The sequence below is a fragment of the Arvicola amphibius genome, chromosome 12, assembly GCF_903992535.2.
Source record: "Arvicola amphibius chromosome 12, mArvAmp1.2, whole genome shotgun sequence".
NCBI lineage: Eukaryota > Metazoa > Chordata > Mammalia > Rodentia > Cricetidae > Arvicola > Arvicola amphibius.
In genome coordinates this window covers 29,509,206-29,525,795 of record NC_052058.2, presented here as the reverse complement: position 1 = coordinate 29,525,795, position 16,590 = coordinate 29,509,206, and the positions used below count along the sequence as shown (strand labels likewise).

At 41.6% G+C, this 16,590-nt stretch overlaps 2 protein-coding genes and 1 non-coding gene across 15 annotated transcripts in view; 2 read left to right on the top strand and 1 right to left on the bottom strand.

Annotated features, from left to right (window-relative positions):
* The window catches only part of LOC119827279 (sarcolemma associated protein), a 134,406-nt gene that overhangs the window by 89,633 nt on the left and 28,183 nt on the right, over window positions 1–16,590 (bottom strand). The window lies entirely within an intron of this gene.
* On the top strand, window positions 3,171–3,953 carry LOC119827281 (histone H3.3A-like). Its single transcript, XM_038348797.1, has one exon. The coding sequence runs from the start codon at window positions 3,186–3,188 to the stop codon at window positions 3,594–3,596; it is 411 nt and encodes a 136-aa protein (XP_038204725.1). The 5' UTR covers window positions 3,171–3,185; the 3' UTR covers window positions 3,597–3,953.
* On the top strand, window positions 9,251–9,381 carry LOC119799583. Its single transcript, XR_005282866.1, has one exon. It is a non-coding gene; the product is annotated as a small nucleolar RNA SNORA71 (small nucleolar RNA).

The window sequence follows — 16,590 nt, the reverse complement described above, 5'->3', positions numbered from 1 at the left end:
AGTCTACATAGCACATTCCAGGCCAGCCAAGGCTTTATGGTAAGATCCCGTCCTGATAAACAAGGCAAAGGGGCTGGAGCACCCACATGGTGATTCACAACTACCTGCAGCTCCAGTTCCAGTGACTCTTATGTCCCCTTCTGCCATTCAAGGGCACCAGACACATACATACATACATATATACATGCAGGCAAAACACTCATACACATAAAAATAAATAAGGTGGAGAGTGATTGAGGAAGACACCCAATACCAAACTCTAACAGGCACACATACAAGCTCTTGCCACACACGTGTACAGAGATACCATATACATTCAAACAAAAATACACAGAATCATTACAGAATACAGAAGACATACTGTAAATGATAGAAATTGAGACATGACAAAGTTTCTAGAAACATGGCCTACCAAAAACTTAAATCAAGAGGAAATAAGTAGACTTACTACATCTCTAACAAGTAACAAAATTGAAGAAATAAATAGTCTTTCAACAACAAAAGTATGAGATGGTACAGATTCACTGCTGACCTTATACCTGCTCTTCACCTGTTCTATAAAATAGAAAGAGAAAGAACACTTCAAACTCATTTTATGAAGCTATTATTACCCCATATCAAAACCAGACAAGGACACACACACCACCACCACCACCACCACCACCACCCCCACCCCCACCCCCCCCACCACCCAACAACAACAACCTGCAGACCAAACTCCCAGATGAACATAGATATAACAATTCTCAATAAAGAGCCAGCAATGGCTTAGCAGGTAAAAGTGCTTTCCAGGGGCTGGAGAGGTGGCTCAGCAGTTAAAGAGTACTAGCTACTCTCCCAAAGGACCTGGGTTCAATTCCTAGCACATAACCATCTGTAATTCCAGTTCCAGAAGATTAGAAGCCCTCTTCTAGCTTCCTTGGATATAACTCATGTATCTGATGCACAAACTTGCGTTTAGGCAAAATAGCCATACACATAAAAAAAATATACTAAAGTAATTTTAAATTTTTTGTATTTTTTTTAAAAAAACACTTTTTTTTTTTATTTAACATACCGATCCCAGTTCCCACTCCTCACCACTGCTCCCTTCATCCCTTCATCTTCTCTCCCATGCCAACTCCATCCATTCCTTGGGTGATATGGGAGGTCCTTCTGTATACGTGTTGCTTTTATTGGTTAATGAATAAAGAAGTTGGTTTGGCCTGTGATAGGGCAGACGAGAGCTAGGTGGGAAAACTAAACTGAATGCTGGGAGAAGCCATGTAGCTGCCAGAAGAGAAAGACACAAGCCACCAGCCAGAAACTTCCTAGTAGGTCACAAGCCTTGTGGTAAAACATAAAATAATAGAAATGGTTTAATTTAAGATATAAAAGCTAGTTAGTAATACTCTTAAGCTATTGGCAAAACAGTATTGCAATTAATATAGTTTCTGGGTGGTTATTTTGGGTCTGAGCAGCTGGGAATGAATAAGCAGTCTCTGTCAACAAACTGGCACCAACATGGTTAACTAAATCCACATAAAAACCTGAGAGGGCATGAAAAGGAATCCTAGACACACACACACACACACACACAACAGTTTAACACAGCTTTTTGTTCGGTTTGCTGGCAGAATGCAGAGAGACATGGCTCCTTTAAGAGGTTTCCTGACTCAGCTGTAGCAGTAAAAACTGCTCAGCTTCCTTAAAAATGGCAGCTTCCTGTTTTGCCTGTACAAACAGCTCTGACTCTTCAGGAGCCCCAGCTACAGAGCATTTAAATGGGGTTTGTGAGCAGAGTGCTACAACCTGTGGGCGTGGCTCACAGAACTGGCGCTGAGCAGACCTTCGCCACATTGGACTGAGTGGAGCCAAAAGGCAAAGCAACCTTAGTCCTAGCCATGCTGCTTAACATTTTAAGAAGCGATCCTGGTCAGAAAAGGATTTAAAACACCCAATAAAGACAAATTCAGATGAAAAAGACCTCTTAATGGGTCACAGTGTGTTTAAAAAATGTACACAGGCTTGAGAGAGAGAGAAGAAAAAGACTATACAGAGTTGGCTGTCAGTTTGCTGTATGTTGCTTTTAGGATGTTTACATAATTTATGTTTAGATGTTCCTTGTATCCCTGATCTCTCCAAAACCTTTTATCATGAAGGGGTGTTGGATTTTGCTGAATGCTTTTTCAGCATCTAGTGAGATGATCATATGGGATTTTTCTTTTAGTTTATTTATATAGTGGATTCCATTGATAATTTTCATATGTTGAACCATCCCTGCATCTCTGCTATAAAGCCAATTTGATAATGGTGGATGAGGTTTTTTTTTTTGTTGTTGTTGTTGTTCTTGGATTTGGTTTGCCAGTATTTTATTGAGTAATTTTACATCACTGTTTATGAAGGAGATTGGTCTCTAATTCTCTTTCTTGGTTGAGTCTTCGTGTGGTTTCAGAATCAAGGTAACTGTAGCCTCATAAAAGAGTTTGACAATGTTCCTTCTGTTGCTATTGCTTGGAACAATTTGAGGAATATAGGTATTAGCTCTTCTTTGAAGTTCTGGTAGAATTCTGCACTGAAACCATCAGGTCCTGGGCTTTTCTTGGTTGGGAGGCTTTTGATGACGCTTCTGTTTCCTTACAAGTTATAAATCTATTTAAATTGTTCATCTGGCCTTGATTTAATTTTGGTATGTGGTACCTATCTAGAAAACTGTCCACACCTTCCACAACCCTACAGCCTGAGTTCAATTCCCAGAACCTACAGAAAAGTGGAAAAGAAAGGTGTCCACAAAAATGTGCCCTGACCTCAGCACACATATAATGGCAGGCATATACTCATACATATATGTGCACAATAATAATAAATAAAATTTTAAATTCTCAAAAATACTTATAAACTAAATTCAAAAACACATTTTAAAGATCACATACCATGACCAAACGGACTTTATTTCTGGAACGACAGGATGGCTCAACACACACAAATCAATATATAATCTAGCTCATGGTCTCCAGAATTGAAAAACAAAAGCTGCATAATCAACTGAATAGATCCTCAAAAGACCTTTGCTGAAGTTCAACATCCCTTTATGGAAAGAGCCCTAAAGAAACTAGGAGGCCGCTGCTCTCTAACGCCAGCGCCGCCTCTCGCTTGCCGAGCTACAGCCGAAGGAGAAGGGGGGTAAGTAAGGAGGTGCCCATACCATGGCTCGTACAAAGCAGACTGCCCGTAAATCCACCGGTGGTAAAGCACCCAGGAAACAACTGGCTACAAAAGCCGCTCGCAAGAGTGGGCCCTCTACTGGAGGGGTGAAGAAACCTCATCGTTACAGGCCTGGTACTGTGGCACTCCGTGAAATCAGACGCTATCAGAAATCCACTGAACTTCTGATCCGCAAACTCCCCTTCCAGCGTCTGGTGCGAGAAATTGCTCAGGACTTCAAAACAGATCTGCGCTTCCAGAGTGCAGCTATTGGTGCTTTGCAGGAGGCAAGTGAGGCCTATCTGGTTTGCCTTTTTGAAGATACCAACCTGTGTGCTATCCATGCCAAACGTGTAACAATTATGCCAAAAGATATCCAGCTAGCACGCCGCATACGCGGAGAACGTGCTTAAGAGTCCACTATGAGGGGAAACATTTCATTCTCAAAAAAGTTTTTTTCCTCTTCTTCCTGTTATCAGTAGTTCTGAATGTTAGATATTTTTTCCATGGGGTCAAAAGGTCCCTAAGTATATGATTGCGAGTGGAAAATAGGGGACAGAAATCAGGTATTGGCAGTTTTTCCATTTTCATTTGTGTGTGAATTTTTAATATAAATGCAAGATGTAAAGCATTAATGCAAGCAAAATGTTTCAGTGAACACATTTCAACAGTTCAACTTTATAACAATTATAAATAAACCTGTTAAAATTTTCTGGACAATGCCAGCATTTGGATTTTTTTAAAATAAGTAAATTTCTTATTGACGGCAACTAAATGGTGTTTGTAGCATTTTTATCATACAGTAGATTCCATCATTCACTATACTTTTCTGAGTTGTCCTACATGCAAGTACATGTTTTTAATGTTGTCTGTCTTCTGTGCTGTTCCTGTAAGTTTGCTATTAAAATACATTAAACTAAAAAAAAAAAAGAAACTAGGACTACAAGTGCTACATCTCAACACAGTAAACCTACATCTGACACCCCGATAGTCAGCATTATATTAACAGGAGAAAATGAAGAGTACCCCCTTGAAATGAACAATGAGACAGGAGTGTCCACTCTCTCTATACTCTTATTAAAACAATTCTTAAAGTCTTCAACAGAGCTAAGAAAAGAAGGCAAACTAACCCTGTTAGCAGATGGCATGGTCTTAGACTTAAAAGTCCCTCAAGACTTCATCAAAAAAACTCTTTGATCTGATAAACGCTTTCAGTAAAGTGACATAATACAAATCACAAAAACAAGCTGCTTTTCCATGTACCAGTAACAAGCCTGCTGAGAAAAATCAGAGGGGGAAATCCACACAACATCTTCCCAGTGAATAGAACACCTAAGAAAACAGCTAAGCAAACAAGTCAAAGAACTGCAATGAAAACTGCACAATACTGAAGGGGCTGCAGAGATGGCTCAGTAGGTAAGTATGCAAACTACTCTTGCAGAGGATCCAAGTTAGATCTCCAGAACTCACACAGGACAGTTTACAACCTCCTGTAATTTCTCTTCTGGCCTCTGAGGACACCACACATGAACACAGATCCATGTATAGACAGACATATGCATGTGCATAATTTTTTTTTTCTCATGGTTTATTTTTTTTTATATTTAAAAATTTCCATCTCCTTCCCTCCTCCTCCCCCCTCCCTCCCCTCCTTCTCCCCTTTCTCTCCCCTCCTTCTCCCCCTTCCCTCCCCTCCCCTCCACCCATACCTCCCCTCCCTCCCTCTCAAGGCCAAGGAGCCATCAGGGTTCCCCACTCTATGCTAAGACCAAGGTCCTCCCAACTCCCCCCAGGTCCAGGAAGGTGATCGACCAAGCTGAGAAGGCTCCCACAGAGCCCGTCCATGAAGAACAATCAGAGCCCAGAGCCATTGTCCTTTGCTTCTCAGTCAGCCCCCGCTGTTGGCCACACTCAGAGAGACGGGTTTGGTCGCATGATCCATCAGTCCCATTCCAACTGGAGTTGGTGATCTCCCATTAGTTCTGTCCCACCGTCTCCATGAGTGAACGCACCCCTCTCGTTCCTGACTTTCTCCCTCATGTTCTCGCTCCTTCTGCTCCTCATCGGGACCTTGGGAGCTCAGTCCAGTGCTCCAATGTGGGGCTCAGTCACCTTCCCCATCTGTCGCCAGCTGGAGGTTCCCTCACGGTCCTGACTTTCTTTCTCATGTTCTCTCTCCTTCTGCTCCTCATCAGGACCTTGGGAGCTCAGTCCGGTGCTCCAAGGTGGGGCTCTGTCATTTTCTTCATCTATCGTCAGGTGGAGGTTCTTCTTATTATCTTCTCAAGGATGCCAAACTTATAGGCTCGATGTCCTTTAATCATGGCTAGAAACCGAATATGAGTGAGTCCATCCCATGTTCATCTTTATGGGTCTGGGTTACCCAAGAGATGCCCAATCATACAACAAAAGCATATGCTCATCTATGTTCATAGCAGCATTATTTGTAATAGCCAGATCCTGGAGACAGCCTAGATGCCCTTCAGTGGAAGAATGGATGAAGAAACTGTGGAATATATACATGCTAGAATACTACTCAGCGGTAAAAAAAACAATGACATCTTGAATTTTGCAGGCAAATGGATGGAAATAGAAAACACTATTCTGAGTGATGTGCATAATTTTTAAAATAAATCTTTAAAAACACTAAGAAATTGAAGAAGACAACCAAAGATGGAAAGACTTCTCTGATGGAGGATTCTCACTGGCTAATAAACAAACTGCCTTGGCTTTTTGATAGGGCAAAATTTAGATAGGTGGAGTAGACAGAACAGGAAAAAGGAAGTGAGGTAGATGGCTCAGACAGTTGCCCCGCCTCTCCTCTCTGGGACAGACTGCCATGCCTCTCCTCAGAGAGACAGATGCGATGGAGCCAGCCGCCAGGTCAGACATGCTGAAACTTTCCTGGTAAGACACTCGTGGTGTTACATACATTATTAGATATGGGTTAGTCAAGATGGGAGTAAGAGGCTGAAAATAATGGGTCAGGCAGTGTTTAAAAGAATACAATTTGTGTGTTGTTATTTCGGGGCATAAGCTAGCAGGCGGCCAGGAGCTGGGCGGCGTAGCCCGCAGCTCTACACTACACTTCTCCAAACTCAGATTCACAGAAAAACACTGTGAAAATGGCTGTATTAATGACAATGATCTAGAGTTAATGCAAGCCAGACCAAAATTTCAATGGTACTCTAAACAACTTGAAAACAAAAAAACATCCTGAAACTCACATGTAAGTATAACTGTTCCTGAACAGACAAAATAATCCTATGAAGAAAGCAATGCTGAAGGTATCACAATACTTGACCTCAATTATATGAGACACATTAAAAAAAAAAACAGTAAAGCACAGTTAAAAGGACTAAGAGAATAGAATAATGGACTCAGAAATGAGCCCAATGCAACTAAAATCACCTAAATTTTAACAAAGCACTTTAAAATAAATGCTTAGGCTAGGTCTTTTAACTTTTTTCCAGATAGCCCATTATTAGTTCTTGATGTTACTTGAGCTATTAGAGCCCTTTTCAGTCCTGGCCTAGCCTGTATCATGAAGTGTTTCTTTATATCTTCCTCGGACAGCTTAAATATGCAATCAGCTTAAATGCCAACTAAGAAGTAAACAGACGGTTGAAGAGATTGTTCAGCAGTTAAGAGCACTAGCTGCTTACAGAAGACTTGAGTTCTGTTCCTAACACCCACACACAACTGCCTGTCACTTCAGCTCTTAAGGATCTAATGCCCTCTTCTGGACTCAGCAGGCACTGTACACACATGGTGCACTTACATACACGCAGGCAAAATGCTTACACATAAAAAAATTTTTTTAAAGAAATGAATGAACAAAAACATGGCATATATACACAGTCGAGTTATTATTCAACCCCAGAAGGAATAAAATTGACATGTGGAAAAATGGAGCTGGGAGATCAAAATAGTAAACAAAATAAGCTGGATTGGAAAGACGAACATTGCATTTTTTTTCCATGTACAGAGCACACACACACTGTGCTAGTTAATTCACTGTCAACTGGACTGGCTTTAGACACACCTCCAGGTACATCTGTGAAGGTGTTTCCGGGGAGGTTTAAATGAGAGAAGACCCACTCTGAAAGTGGGCACATCATCCCACAGGTTAGTGGTGCTGGACTGAAAAAAGAAAGAGAGAAAGGAAAACAAGCACCAGGATTCACATCTCTTTGCTTTCCTGACTGAGTGGCAGTGTGTGTGGAAACCATCAAAGTAGAAACGAGGACTATCAGGGAAGGAAGACAACTGGAATCTTGCTTCTTGATTGTCAGCTGGGAGGCATTACCAACTTCCGGGCACGCCCGTGAGGAAGTTTTTATATTGTGTTAATTGAGGTGGACAAACTGACCCTCAATATGGGCACATCGCTCCCTGAGCTGGGTTCTCAGATCAAAGAAGAAAGCAAGCTGAGCACCAACATTCATTTCTCTGCTTGCTGAGTATGGATTCAAGTGAATCACTGCTTCATGTTCCTGCCATGTCATCTCCTCGGACAAACTATTCTCAGTCTGTGAGTACAGACACACCCTTCCTTTTGTCAGGCATGGCATCACAGCAAGAACGGCTTCGCACCTCACGTTAAGAGGCATGCTTTTCTCTCGTGTGTTTACATGTGTCAGGAGGACAAAATACAACATGCTTTTCTCTCGTGTGTTTACATGTGTCAGGAGGACAAAATACAACATGCTTTTCTCTCATGTGTTTACATGTGTCTATGCACGAATGAAAGCAGAGGGAGGCTACCTGCAGAAAAGAAAAGTACCAGTGGGTGGGGCAAATTTGTGCAAAGTAAATGCTATATATATGTACAAAGTGACATTAATATTTTTAAAGAATAGCAGCTTCCCCCCCTTAGATAAGGAACAATAAGGACACAGTTTTACCATTATTTGACTACTCAACATTATACTAGAAGTTGTGGCTACTAACAAAAAGACAAGCAAAGTGCAAAGGGAAAGGTCCAGATGTCCATTCACAGGCCAGACAGCCCCACAGAACATACCAAACGCCATTCAGGTTAGCAAATTCAGCTAAACTGCCTCTTACATAGCTGACACAGAAAACGCTGTCATTTCTAAATTACAGTCCTTTAGTTTGAAGCTGGGACCCAGGCCCTTGCACACTCTAGGCAAAGTGTTTTACCATTCGGCTACACCCGTAGCCCAGCAGCTATGTTTCTATATGCCAGTAATGGGTACCCCAAAATGAAAATTAAGAAAGCACTTTCATTTAAAAGAATCTAAAAGAAAAAAATAGCTATGAATAAATTTAGCAAGGAGGTAAAAGACTTGTATATTAAGGGCTATGCAATATCATTAAAAGAAGCAACATTAATAGCTTCCACCTACAGACCCCCTGTGATGTGCAGATATTTGACATGTATCACTTCCAATCCTCATAAGACTACCAAGAAGATATTAACATCTCCATTTTATAGATAAAAAACTGAGACTCAGGCACATTAAACAGATGGTAACAGTCTCACAGCGATTGCTGACTTGACACTATGATTCCAAAACAAAAAAATTCCAAACCACAATGTCTGCCCGCCTTCCTCTTAAATTAAGCACTCTCTGATATTTAATTCAAAGCTCTCATAAAAATCTCACAAAATTATAAAATTTTCATGAAGCATGGAGAACAGCTTGAACTTATCTCAAACAAGAATCCACCACTGGGTCAAATCATTTTAATTTACAATACTTACTAGGCACCCAACTATAGAGAAAAACCATATACCTAGAAACACTAAAAATAAAGTATGAATCAAATAGCTAAATTCTACAAGATTGATGTGAAGTACAGAAAGCACACTTATGTGTGAGGGTGGTGCCTAGATTGAGAAGGCAAGGAGGAGGAGGAACAGGTACGGCAGCACATTTATATATAGTCATGACCCAGCTCTAAAGAATAACAAAAACCAGAGGAACAGGGGCAGAAATCCAAGACATAATGTAAAAGGGGGCCTTGGCACTCGACAAGGATGTTGAAGATTTCTTAATACGGGCACAATAAAAGATCTGATTAAAGTATTGGTTTAGGCCCCTGTATTCGAGAGCAGTTATGGGTTGCCTGTGCCCTGGCCATAGATACTTCAGGGAGGGATGCTGAAAGCCTTACCCTGTATTTGGAAGGTCCGTTCCTGTCCATGTCAAACCCCGGTGTTGTGGAACACATCTTCCTTCTCACAGCCTCTTGGTATCTGACTGCTCACTGAGTGTCCACTGTCAGTGCTGGGCAGTGCCCTCAGGGGCTTATGGAAGGGGAAGTAGAAGCAGGGCTCTGCCTTGAGGGTTTACTCTGGCCTAGTTTTGCAAGTGTCCCACCAGCCCCAATCACATCCTCCTGCGGAACAAACAGCTTTTCCTGTATTCTGTGGCCGCTACAGAAGACAGGCCTCCGGAAGCCTGTATGCTAGAAGGCTACCTGACCCCTCTCCTCCTTGCCTCCCAGCTGTTTGTGGACACCAGCTGGCCAGGGAGTGGACAGCAAGACCACCACACACAGGGAAACCAGAGACGCTGCCCACTCAGAGCATCGGAAAACAGCTTTTACTCAGCTTAGCAATCGGCTCAGGAATGAGAGACTACAGCATACAGTCTTGACACCAACACCTCAGAGGGTTATATCCTGTTCCTGTGCCCAGTTGCTATTGTCTGGAGTTACAGGAGATTTTCTATGCATTTGTTGCTAACTTTTCTGCTACTTCAACAACCTTACAGATTAAAAAAAAAAAAAAAAGATGTAGGAAAGTTACTCTAACATCTCTGAGATACAGCAGTTATAGGATGAACTTCAATCCAAGTCACTAGAAATAGGGAGATCATGACTTGCTCACTTTTGCCCCCAGTATTTTAGTCCTTTCTTAGAAAGCACACAGACTTTATATACATTTCTTTTTTAAGGCAAATTGTAATCTTTAAAGAATTCTTGTCAATATGTAAATGGTCAAAGCCTTGAGCAGATAATTTTTTCTTTGAAAAAGTAATAATGATAATAATAATAATTAATAATCATAGGTGAATAAATAAAAGCAAAATGATACAACCTATGAAAAATAATTTTATTTGAGAAATGACAATTTTATCATGGGAAATGACTATTTGGGCTAAAGAAAATACACTTACAATGTCAAGTGCAGAGGCTCCGGTTTTCTACTGCCACATGATTTAGGCGTTCAAATAGAGCCCACTCCCAATAGTCTTCCTGACACCCACTTCTTCTCAGAATAATAATATTCCCATTCAGAATTCACTAATTCTTTTCAAGACTTTGAACTGAAGTTTAGTAACAGAAAATATCATCTCCATTTTCTACCTCCACTTGTGGCTTAAGCACAGATCCTAGACAATTCCCCTAGGAAAATCTTGAGACCCAAGTTGGAGAAGTTGTGAAATTTTCTTTTAATTCATTTCATTAATTTGTTTGCACTGAGACAAGTCTCACTATGGAACCCTTGGCTGGCCTCAAACTCACAGATATCTACCTGCTTCTATCTCCTGAGTGCTGGAATAAAATGTATGCACCACCATGCAAATTTTTCTTTTAAAGTATTGATTTCTGGGCCAGTGAGATGGATCAACAAGTTAAAGCCTCTTACCATCAAGCCTGACAACCTAATAAGTTTGATCCCTGGAACATACACAGGAGAAGAAGAAACCCTCCATATGAGCCATGGATGGCATATGAGAACACACACATTAAATAAAAGAAAAATTAGAATAATACATTTTTAAAGAATTGATTTCTTTCACTTCCATGAAAAGCAATACCATTTACACCCAGAATTCAGCTATTTACAAACTATCCATAGAGAGCAAAGCTCAACAAAAAAATCCACTGCCCACCAATGGCTCATCACAGCCATCATATCTGTTTAAGTTTTTTCTATATGCCTGAACAAACTCCTCTATATGTATTTTTTCACTTAATGCACTTATTACATTATCCCCATACTACAGATAAAATAATTTAGAATTAAAAGAGATTAAATAACTTGCTAAAAGTGCTCCCAAACTAGCAATGGGGAGAAAGGTGCACTTTAAAAATTTTGTCTTACTGTTTGCTTTTGAAACAAGATCTTACACGTACAGGCTATGTAGACTTCACCCAGGTTTGAACTTGTCATGTAGGCAACGATGACCTAAACCTGATTTTTCTGCCTCTAGCTCCCAAGAGATAGGATTACAGGTGTGAGCCACCACACTGGGCAGATTTTAAACTGTTTTAACTTCAATATTTTGCTCGATTATCTCTATTTGTCTGGATATCTTATTGCTTCTTCTGTTTCTCTCAAGCCTCTGTGAAATAAGAATCTTTGACTTCCTCCATCAGTGAGACAAGGCTGACAGCGGCCCAGGGGCGGACAGTAGTGACGGTGACATAAAACAAGCAGACCTGCTGCTGCAGAACCATCCGGAAAGGCAGGGCTGAAAATTTCAAAACTGCATATACTACCTGACACCAACGATTCGACACACAGGTATAAACTGAGGTTTTCCCGTTCCCATGTCCACAAGCATACTAAGTCTTTGCTCATACCAGGTCCTATGCTAGCCCCTTTACACACATGCCCTCATCTAAACTCATGTGCACCATGATTAAGACAGTAGTTAAATGTATGCCCAAAGATTATACAAAAAAGTAAGGACATCAAAGATTCTTCATGACTACTAAAATCCTTGGAGTAGAATCAGTTCCATCTTGAACCTTTAATAAAATTTATACTGAATAAACACTAAATAAGTACTTTCAATATTTAATTGATTCATATAGTAATAAAATACTATATACTTGACCCATTGTTTACCAGTCATTTCCTGGGTATCTCTGGTCATCAATTCAGCTAGCAACCAATTATAGAATTAGTCATATTAATTAATCATATTAATTATATATTATACAGTTTAATTATATATAATTATATTATTCTATAATTATATTAATTAACTATAGAATTAACATGTGACTATCGTAAACCACTCATACAATTGAATTTTACTCAGCATTAAAGAAAAATGAAATATACAGGAAAATAAATGGGATTGGAAAATATTATACTGAGTGTGGTAAGCCATACCCAGAGAGACAAACACTGGGTGTTCTCTCTCATATGTGGATCTTGAACTCAAATTTTTAGATAGCTATGTTGAGGTTGTAGTAAGTGCCCGAAGAGGCCAGGTATCAGGAAAGGAGACATGGGGCAGAGGGTGTTGAAGGGAGCAGGAAGAGTAAATCATATTTCTATGAAAGCAGAGGAGGGACTGTAGGAAAGAAATGGGTTGAAGAGAAATGAGGAAATAAAGAAATAGAAGAAACGTGGAGTTGGAGGAGGGGGGCCAATCAAAACTAAGAATGCATGAAAAGGTCATATAGGAACCTAAAATTTTATAGACTTAAAAAAAAGGAAAAAAGAAACTGAACAGAAGTATTTCTCATGGTGGTTAACACTGCTCCCAGAAGCCATAGGTTTTCAAACCAAAATTCCAGTGTCAGCTATGGGATATTCCCCTATGATTATATGCGGGGTCAGGTAGTCCCCACAGACTCTCAAAACACTACAGGTTCTTATATTTGCTCTTGGATACCCGGCACCATAGTGCTAGAACAATCACACCCAGATGTAAGCTGTTCCTGTTCCAATACTGAACTGCCTGGCAAGATATGCTACCACATGAATGTTCTAAGGGTAACCAACTGCTTTCTGATTGGACTGAAGAAACACTACAGGAGGGAATACATATAGGCCTGCACCACAGAACTGGTGAAAAGCCCGTGAGAGGTCACATGCTCTATTGGAGAATCTAATACTGATGTCTTCCCCTGCCCCCCTCCCCAAAAACGTGTTAAAACTGCTTTATATATATGTTTATACCCACAGACTCCTGTCGCTCTCAGACTGGATTAGAGAAGCCTCTTGCAGCAGTGGGCAATAGTTAAACAGGGGAACACGACAGCTAGTGCTTAGACCCAAATGGGTTTTCTATGTCACCCCATCCACGGCCCAGGGAACATCACAGAAGAGAGAGTGGAAGGACTATGGGAAGTGAAGGGTGGGGAAGAATGCAGTATGTTGATGGAGGAGTGTCTATGTGTTACTTTCATTATTAATAAAGAAACTGCCTTGGCCCTTTAAGAGACAGAAAATTAGGTAGGCGGAGTAGACAGAACAGAATGCTGGGTAGCAGGAGTGGGGAGATGCTTCAGTCGCCATAGGGAGTCTCCATGCTTCTCCTCTCCGAGATGGACGCAGGTTAAGATCTCTCCTGGTAAGCCACACCTCGTGGTGCTACCCAGATTACTAAATATGGGTTAAAGGAAGATGTGAGAATTAGCCAATAAGAGGCTGAAACTATGGGCCAGGCAGTGTTTTAAAAGAATACAGTTTCCGTGTAATTATTTCGGGTGTAAAGCTAGCCGGTGGCCAGGTGGTGGGACGCAGCCCCACCGCTTCCTTCTACAGGCCTTGTCTCAAATAAACTGGAAATAACTTTAATGTCCACTCAAACTGTATGACAAACAGCTTGGTTGAACACACCTGTAAATCAAATACTCAAAAGGCTAAGGAAGAAACTGCAGAAAACAACAAAAACCCATATTATAATCATCTGATGAAATACAATCTTCACAAATAATGAGGTAGGGCTGTAGTATCAGGATAAAAATATAATTAAGATATAATCCATTTTTGTAAAATCAACGATATAGACTGCACTATTAGTGTTTTAGTCTATTGCTGCAATGAAACACCACAACCAAAAGGCAAGTTGGGGAGGAAAGGGTTTATTCAGCTGAACTTCCACATTGCTGTTAAACACCAAAGGAAATCAGGGCAGAAACTCAAAACAGGGCAGGAACCTGGAGGCAGGAGCTGATGTAGAAGTCACGGAGGAGTGCTGCTTACTGGTTTGCTCAACCTGCTTTCTTATAGAACCCAGGACCAGCCAAAGATAGCACCACCCACAATGGGCTGGGCTCACCCACATCAATCAATAATTAAGAAAATGCCTTACAGCTGGATGTCATGGAGGCATTTCTTCAGCTGAGGCTCCTTTGTCTCTAATGACTCTAGCTTGTGTCAAGTTGACACAAAACCAGCCAGTACAATAAGGAAGTAAAAAATTGGAAGAATATACACCAACAGAGTGCTTCTTTTTACAAAGAGAAATCTGAAAATTAACACTTGAGGATTTAAAACTTTATTTGCCACCCAGGCAGAAGCCCCCACCCCTGCCATGCTGCCAGCCCAAGCAGGCACTCCAGGAAGCACTAAGACAACACCCCAGCTCACCTGGTGTGGGAAGTGAGTAAGAAGGTGATGGAGTGTTGGGAGAGAGAGAAGCAATCAAATGAGCAGTGGAGAAAGGGAAGAAGTGCAGTTTGTGAGCTACAAAGTGAGCTGGAACTGGACATACGAAGGTGGTTGCTGTTCTTGCTCCTAGGGAAAAGGTGAGTTACACTGCCCATCGATTGAGCCAGTGACAAACACAGTGCTAGTGGGTCTGTGCCGTCTTCCAGTCAGAAAACTGACCACTGTACGAGTCACTGTGACTCCCAGAGCTGCATCCTGGCCAGGAAGGAGAGTGGCACCTACAGAATGGAGACCACAACTGACTGGACATTCCTGCCGTGTTTATTTATTTTTCATCAGCGGCCTATCTGCTATCTCTACAGTAGGTTGTCGTGGCAGTTCAACCACGAGACTTGACAACGCTGCTGAACTACAGTTTGATCCTGCTGCATCGAACTTTGGCCAGAGATTTATTTCCTTTGGAAGTTTTGGGTTGGACAAACACTTGAAGACACCCAAGCCCCTGCTCGCCACCACACAGAACGGGCAGGAAGAAGACACCCTGCCCAACTCTTGGTCTGCCAGCAGCGCAAACCACTATTATGTGCAAGTATGGGGTGGAGAGATGGGAGAGAAGGAGGAGCGAAGAGCTTGAGCGCTACAAAGGTGGGCAGATCTAAGATACAGCGGAGAAAAGCCTGATGTGAGGAGCATGCAAAGCCTCCTGAGGTCATGGTGAGGGCCATGTCTGGGTCTGTGTTGATGTCCACGGCCCACGTTACCACCAATGGCTATGTGGACGTCCCTGATCTAGACCGCCACCTGGGACAATGTTGATATTCAAAGGCTGCAGGGTTGGCCCTGCTCCTCACTCAACACTAGGAAGAGCTGCCCCTGTCCTTCACTGGCTGCAGCACTTGGGAGAACAGACCCTCCACCTCAGCTGGGCAGCACTGTAGAGCTGACCCTATTGGCAGGGTGAGGGTAAGCTGGCCTCAAGGCGGGAGAGCATGAGAGCTGACCCTGCCCCTCATCTGTCATTCAGTGGTGTGGGCTGTGACAGGCAGGAGAGCTGGTTTCAGGGCTATGAGAGTGGGTATACTGATCTTTTACACAACAGCACAGGTAATTTGGTTTTCATCATAATATAAACGGTATTTAAAGTCAAGAAATAGAATGAGATCACCATCAGATCAAGTAAAGATAAAGAAGAGGCCCAACCTTGAAGCAACTCAAAGTTTAAGGGCCAAGAGAGATGAAGATCAAGTAAAGAAACTGGGAAGAATGGCAGGCAAGTCTGAGAGAAACCTCAGAGAAAATGATCTCTCCTGGAAGCCGTGTGAGGTGTACAGGGTATTTCCCAGGACTACAGGAGATAAACCGATGTGATTGGAGTAAGGTAAGAAACAGAAACTGACCACTGGAAATAACAATCTAGGAGCCATTAATGATCTTGGTAAGAACAATAGCTGAAACAGTCAAAATGAAATTAAAAATGCAGTAATGGAGAATAAAAGCCAGAACGACTCGAGAAAATAAAGAATGAGAGAGGTCACATACACAGACAAACCTTTTAATAAGCTATGTTTTATAGGGAAGCAAAGAAATAAACAAACATAGAAGGAAAAGTGACATCAGAAACTTATTTTTAGAAGTGATATTCTTGTCATATTGCCTAGAGTAGCCTCAAATTTCTAGGCTCAAGCGGTGCTCTCACCTGAAAGCCCAAAGCAGACAGAACCACAGGCATGCACTATTGTGCACAATTAAGAATGCTGTTGTGTAACAAGAGAAAAACACACTGATGTGGGAGCCCCCTCTGTGTGCTGTGATTACCATTAATGAAAAAAAAAACTGCCTTGGCCTGTTGATAGGGCAGAACTTAGGTAGGAGGAAAAACTGGACTGAATGCTGGGAGGAAGAAGGCAGATTCAGGGAGCTGCCATGGAGCCACTGGGAGAAAAACACTGGGAATTTTACCCGGTAAGCCACTGCCACATGGCAATACACGGATTAATGGAGATGGGTTAAATTAATGTAAGAGTTAGCCAATAAGAAGTCAGAGCTCATGGGCTAAGCAGTGATTTAATGAA

Excerpts from the sequence above, each read along its gene's own strand:
- LOC119827281 (XM_038348797.1), top strand. The coding sequence starts at position 3,186 with ATGGCTCGTACAAAGCAGACTGCCCGTAAATCCACCGGTGGTAAAGCA.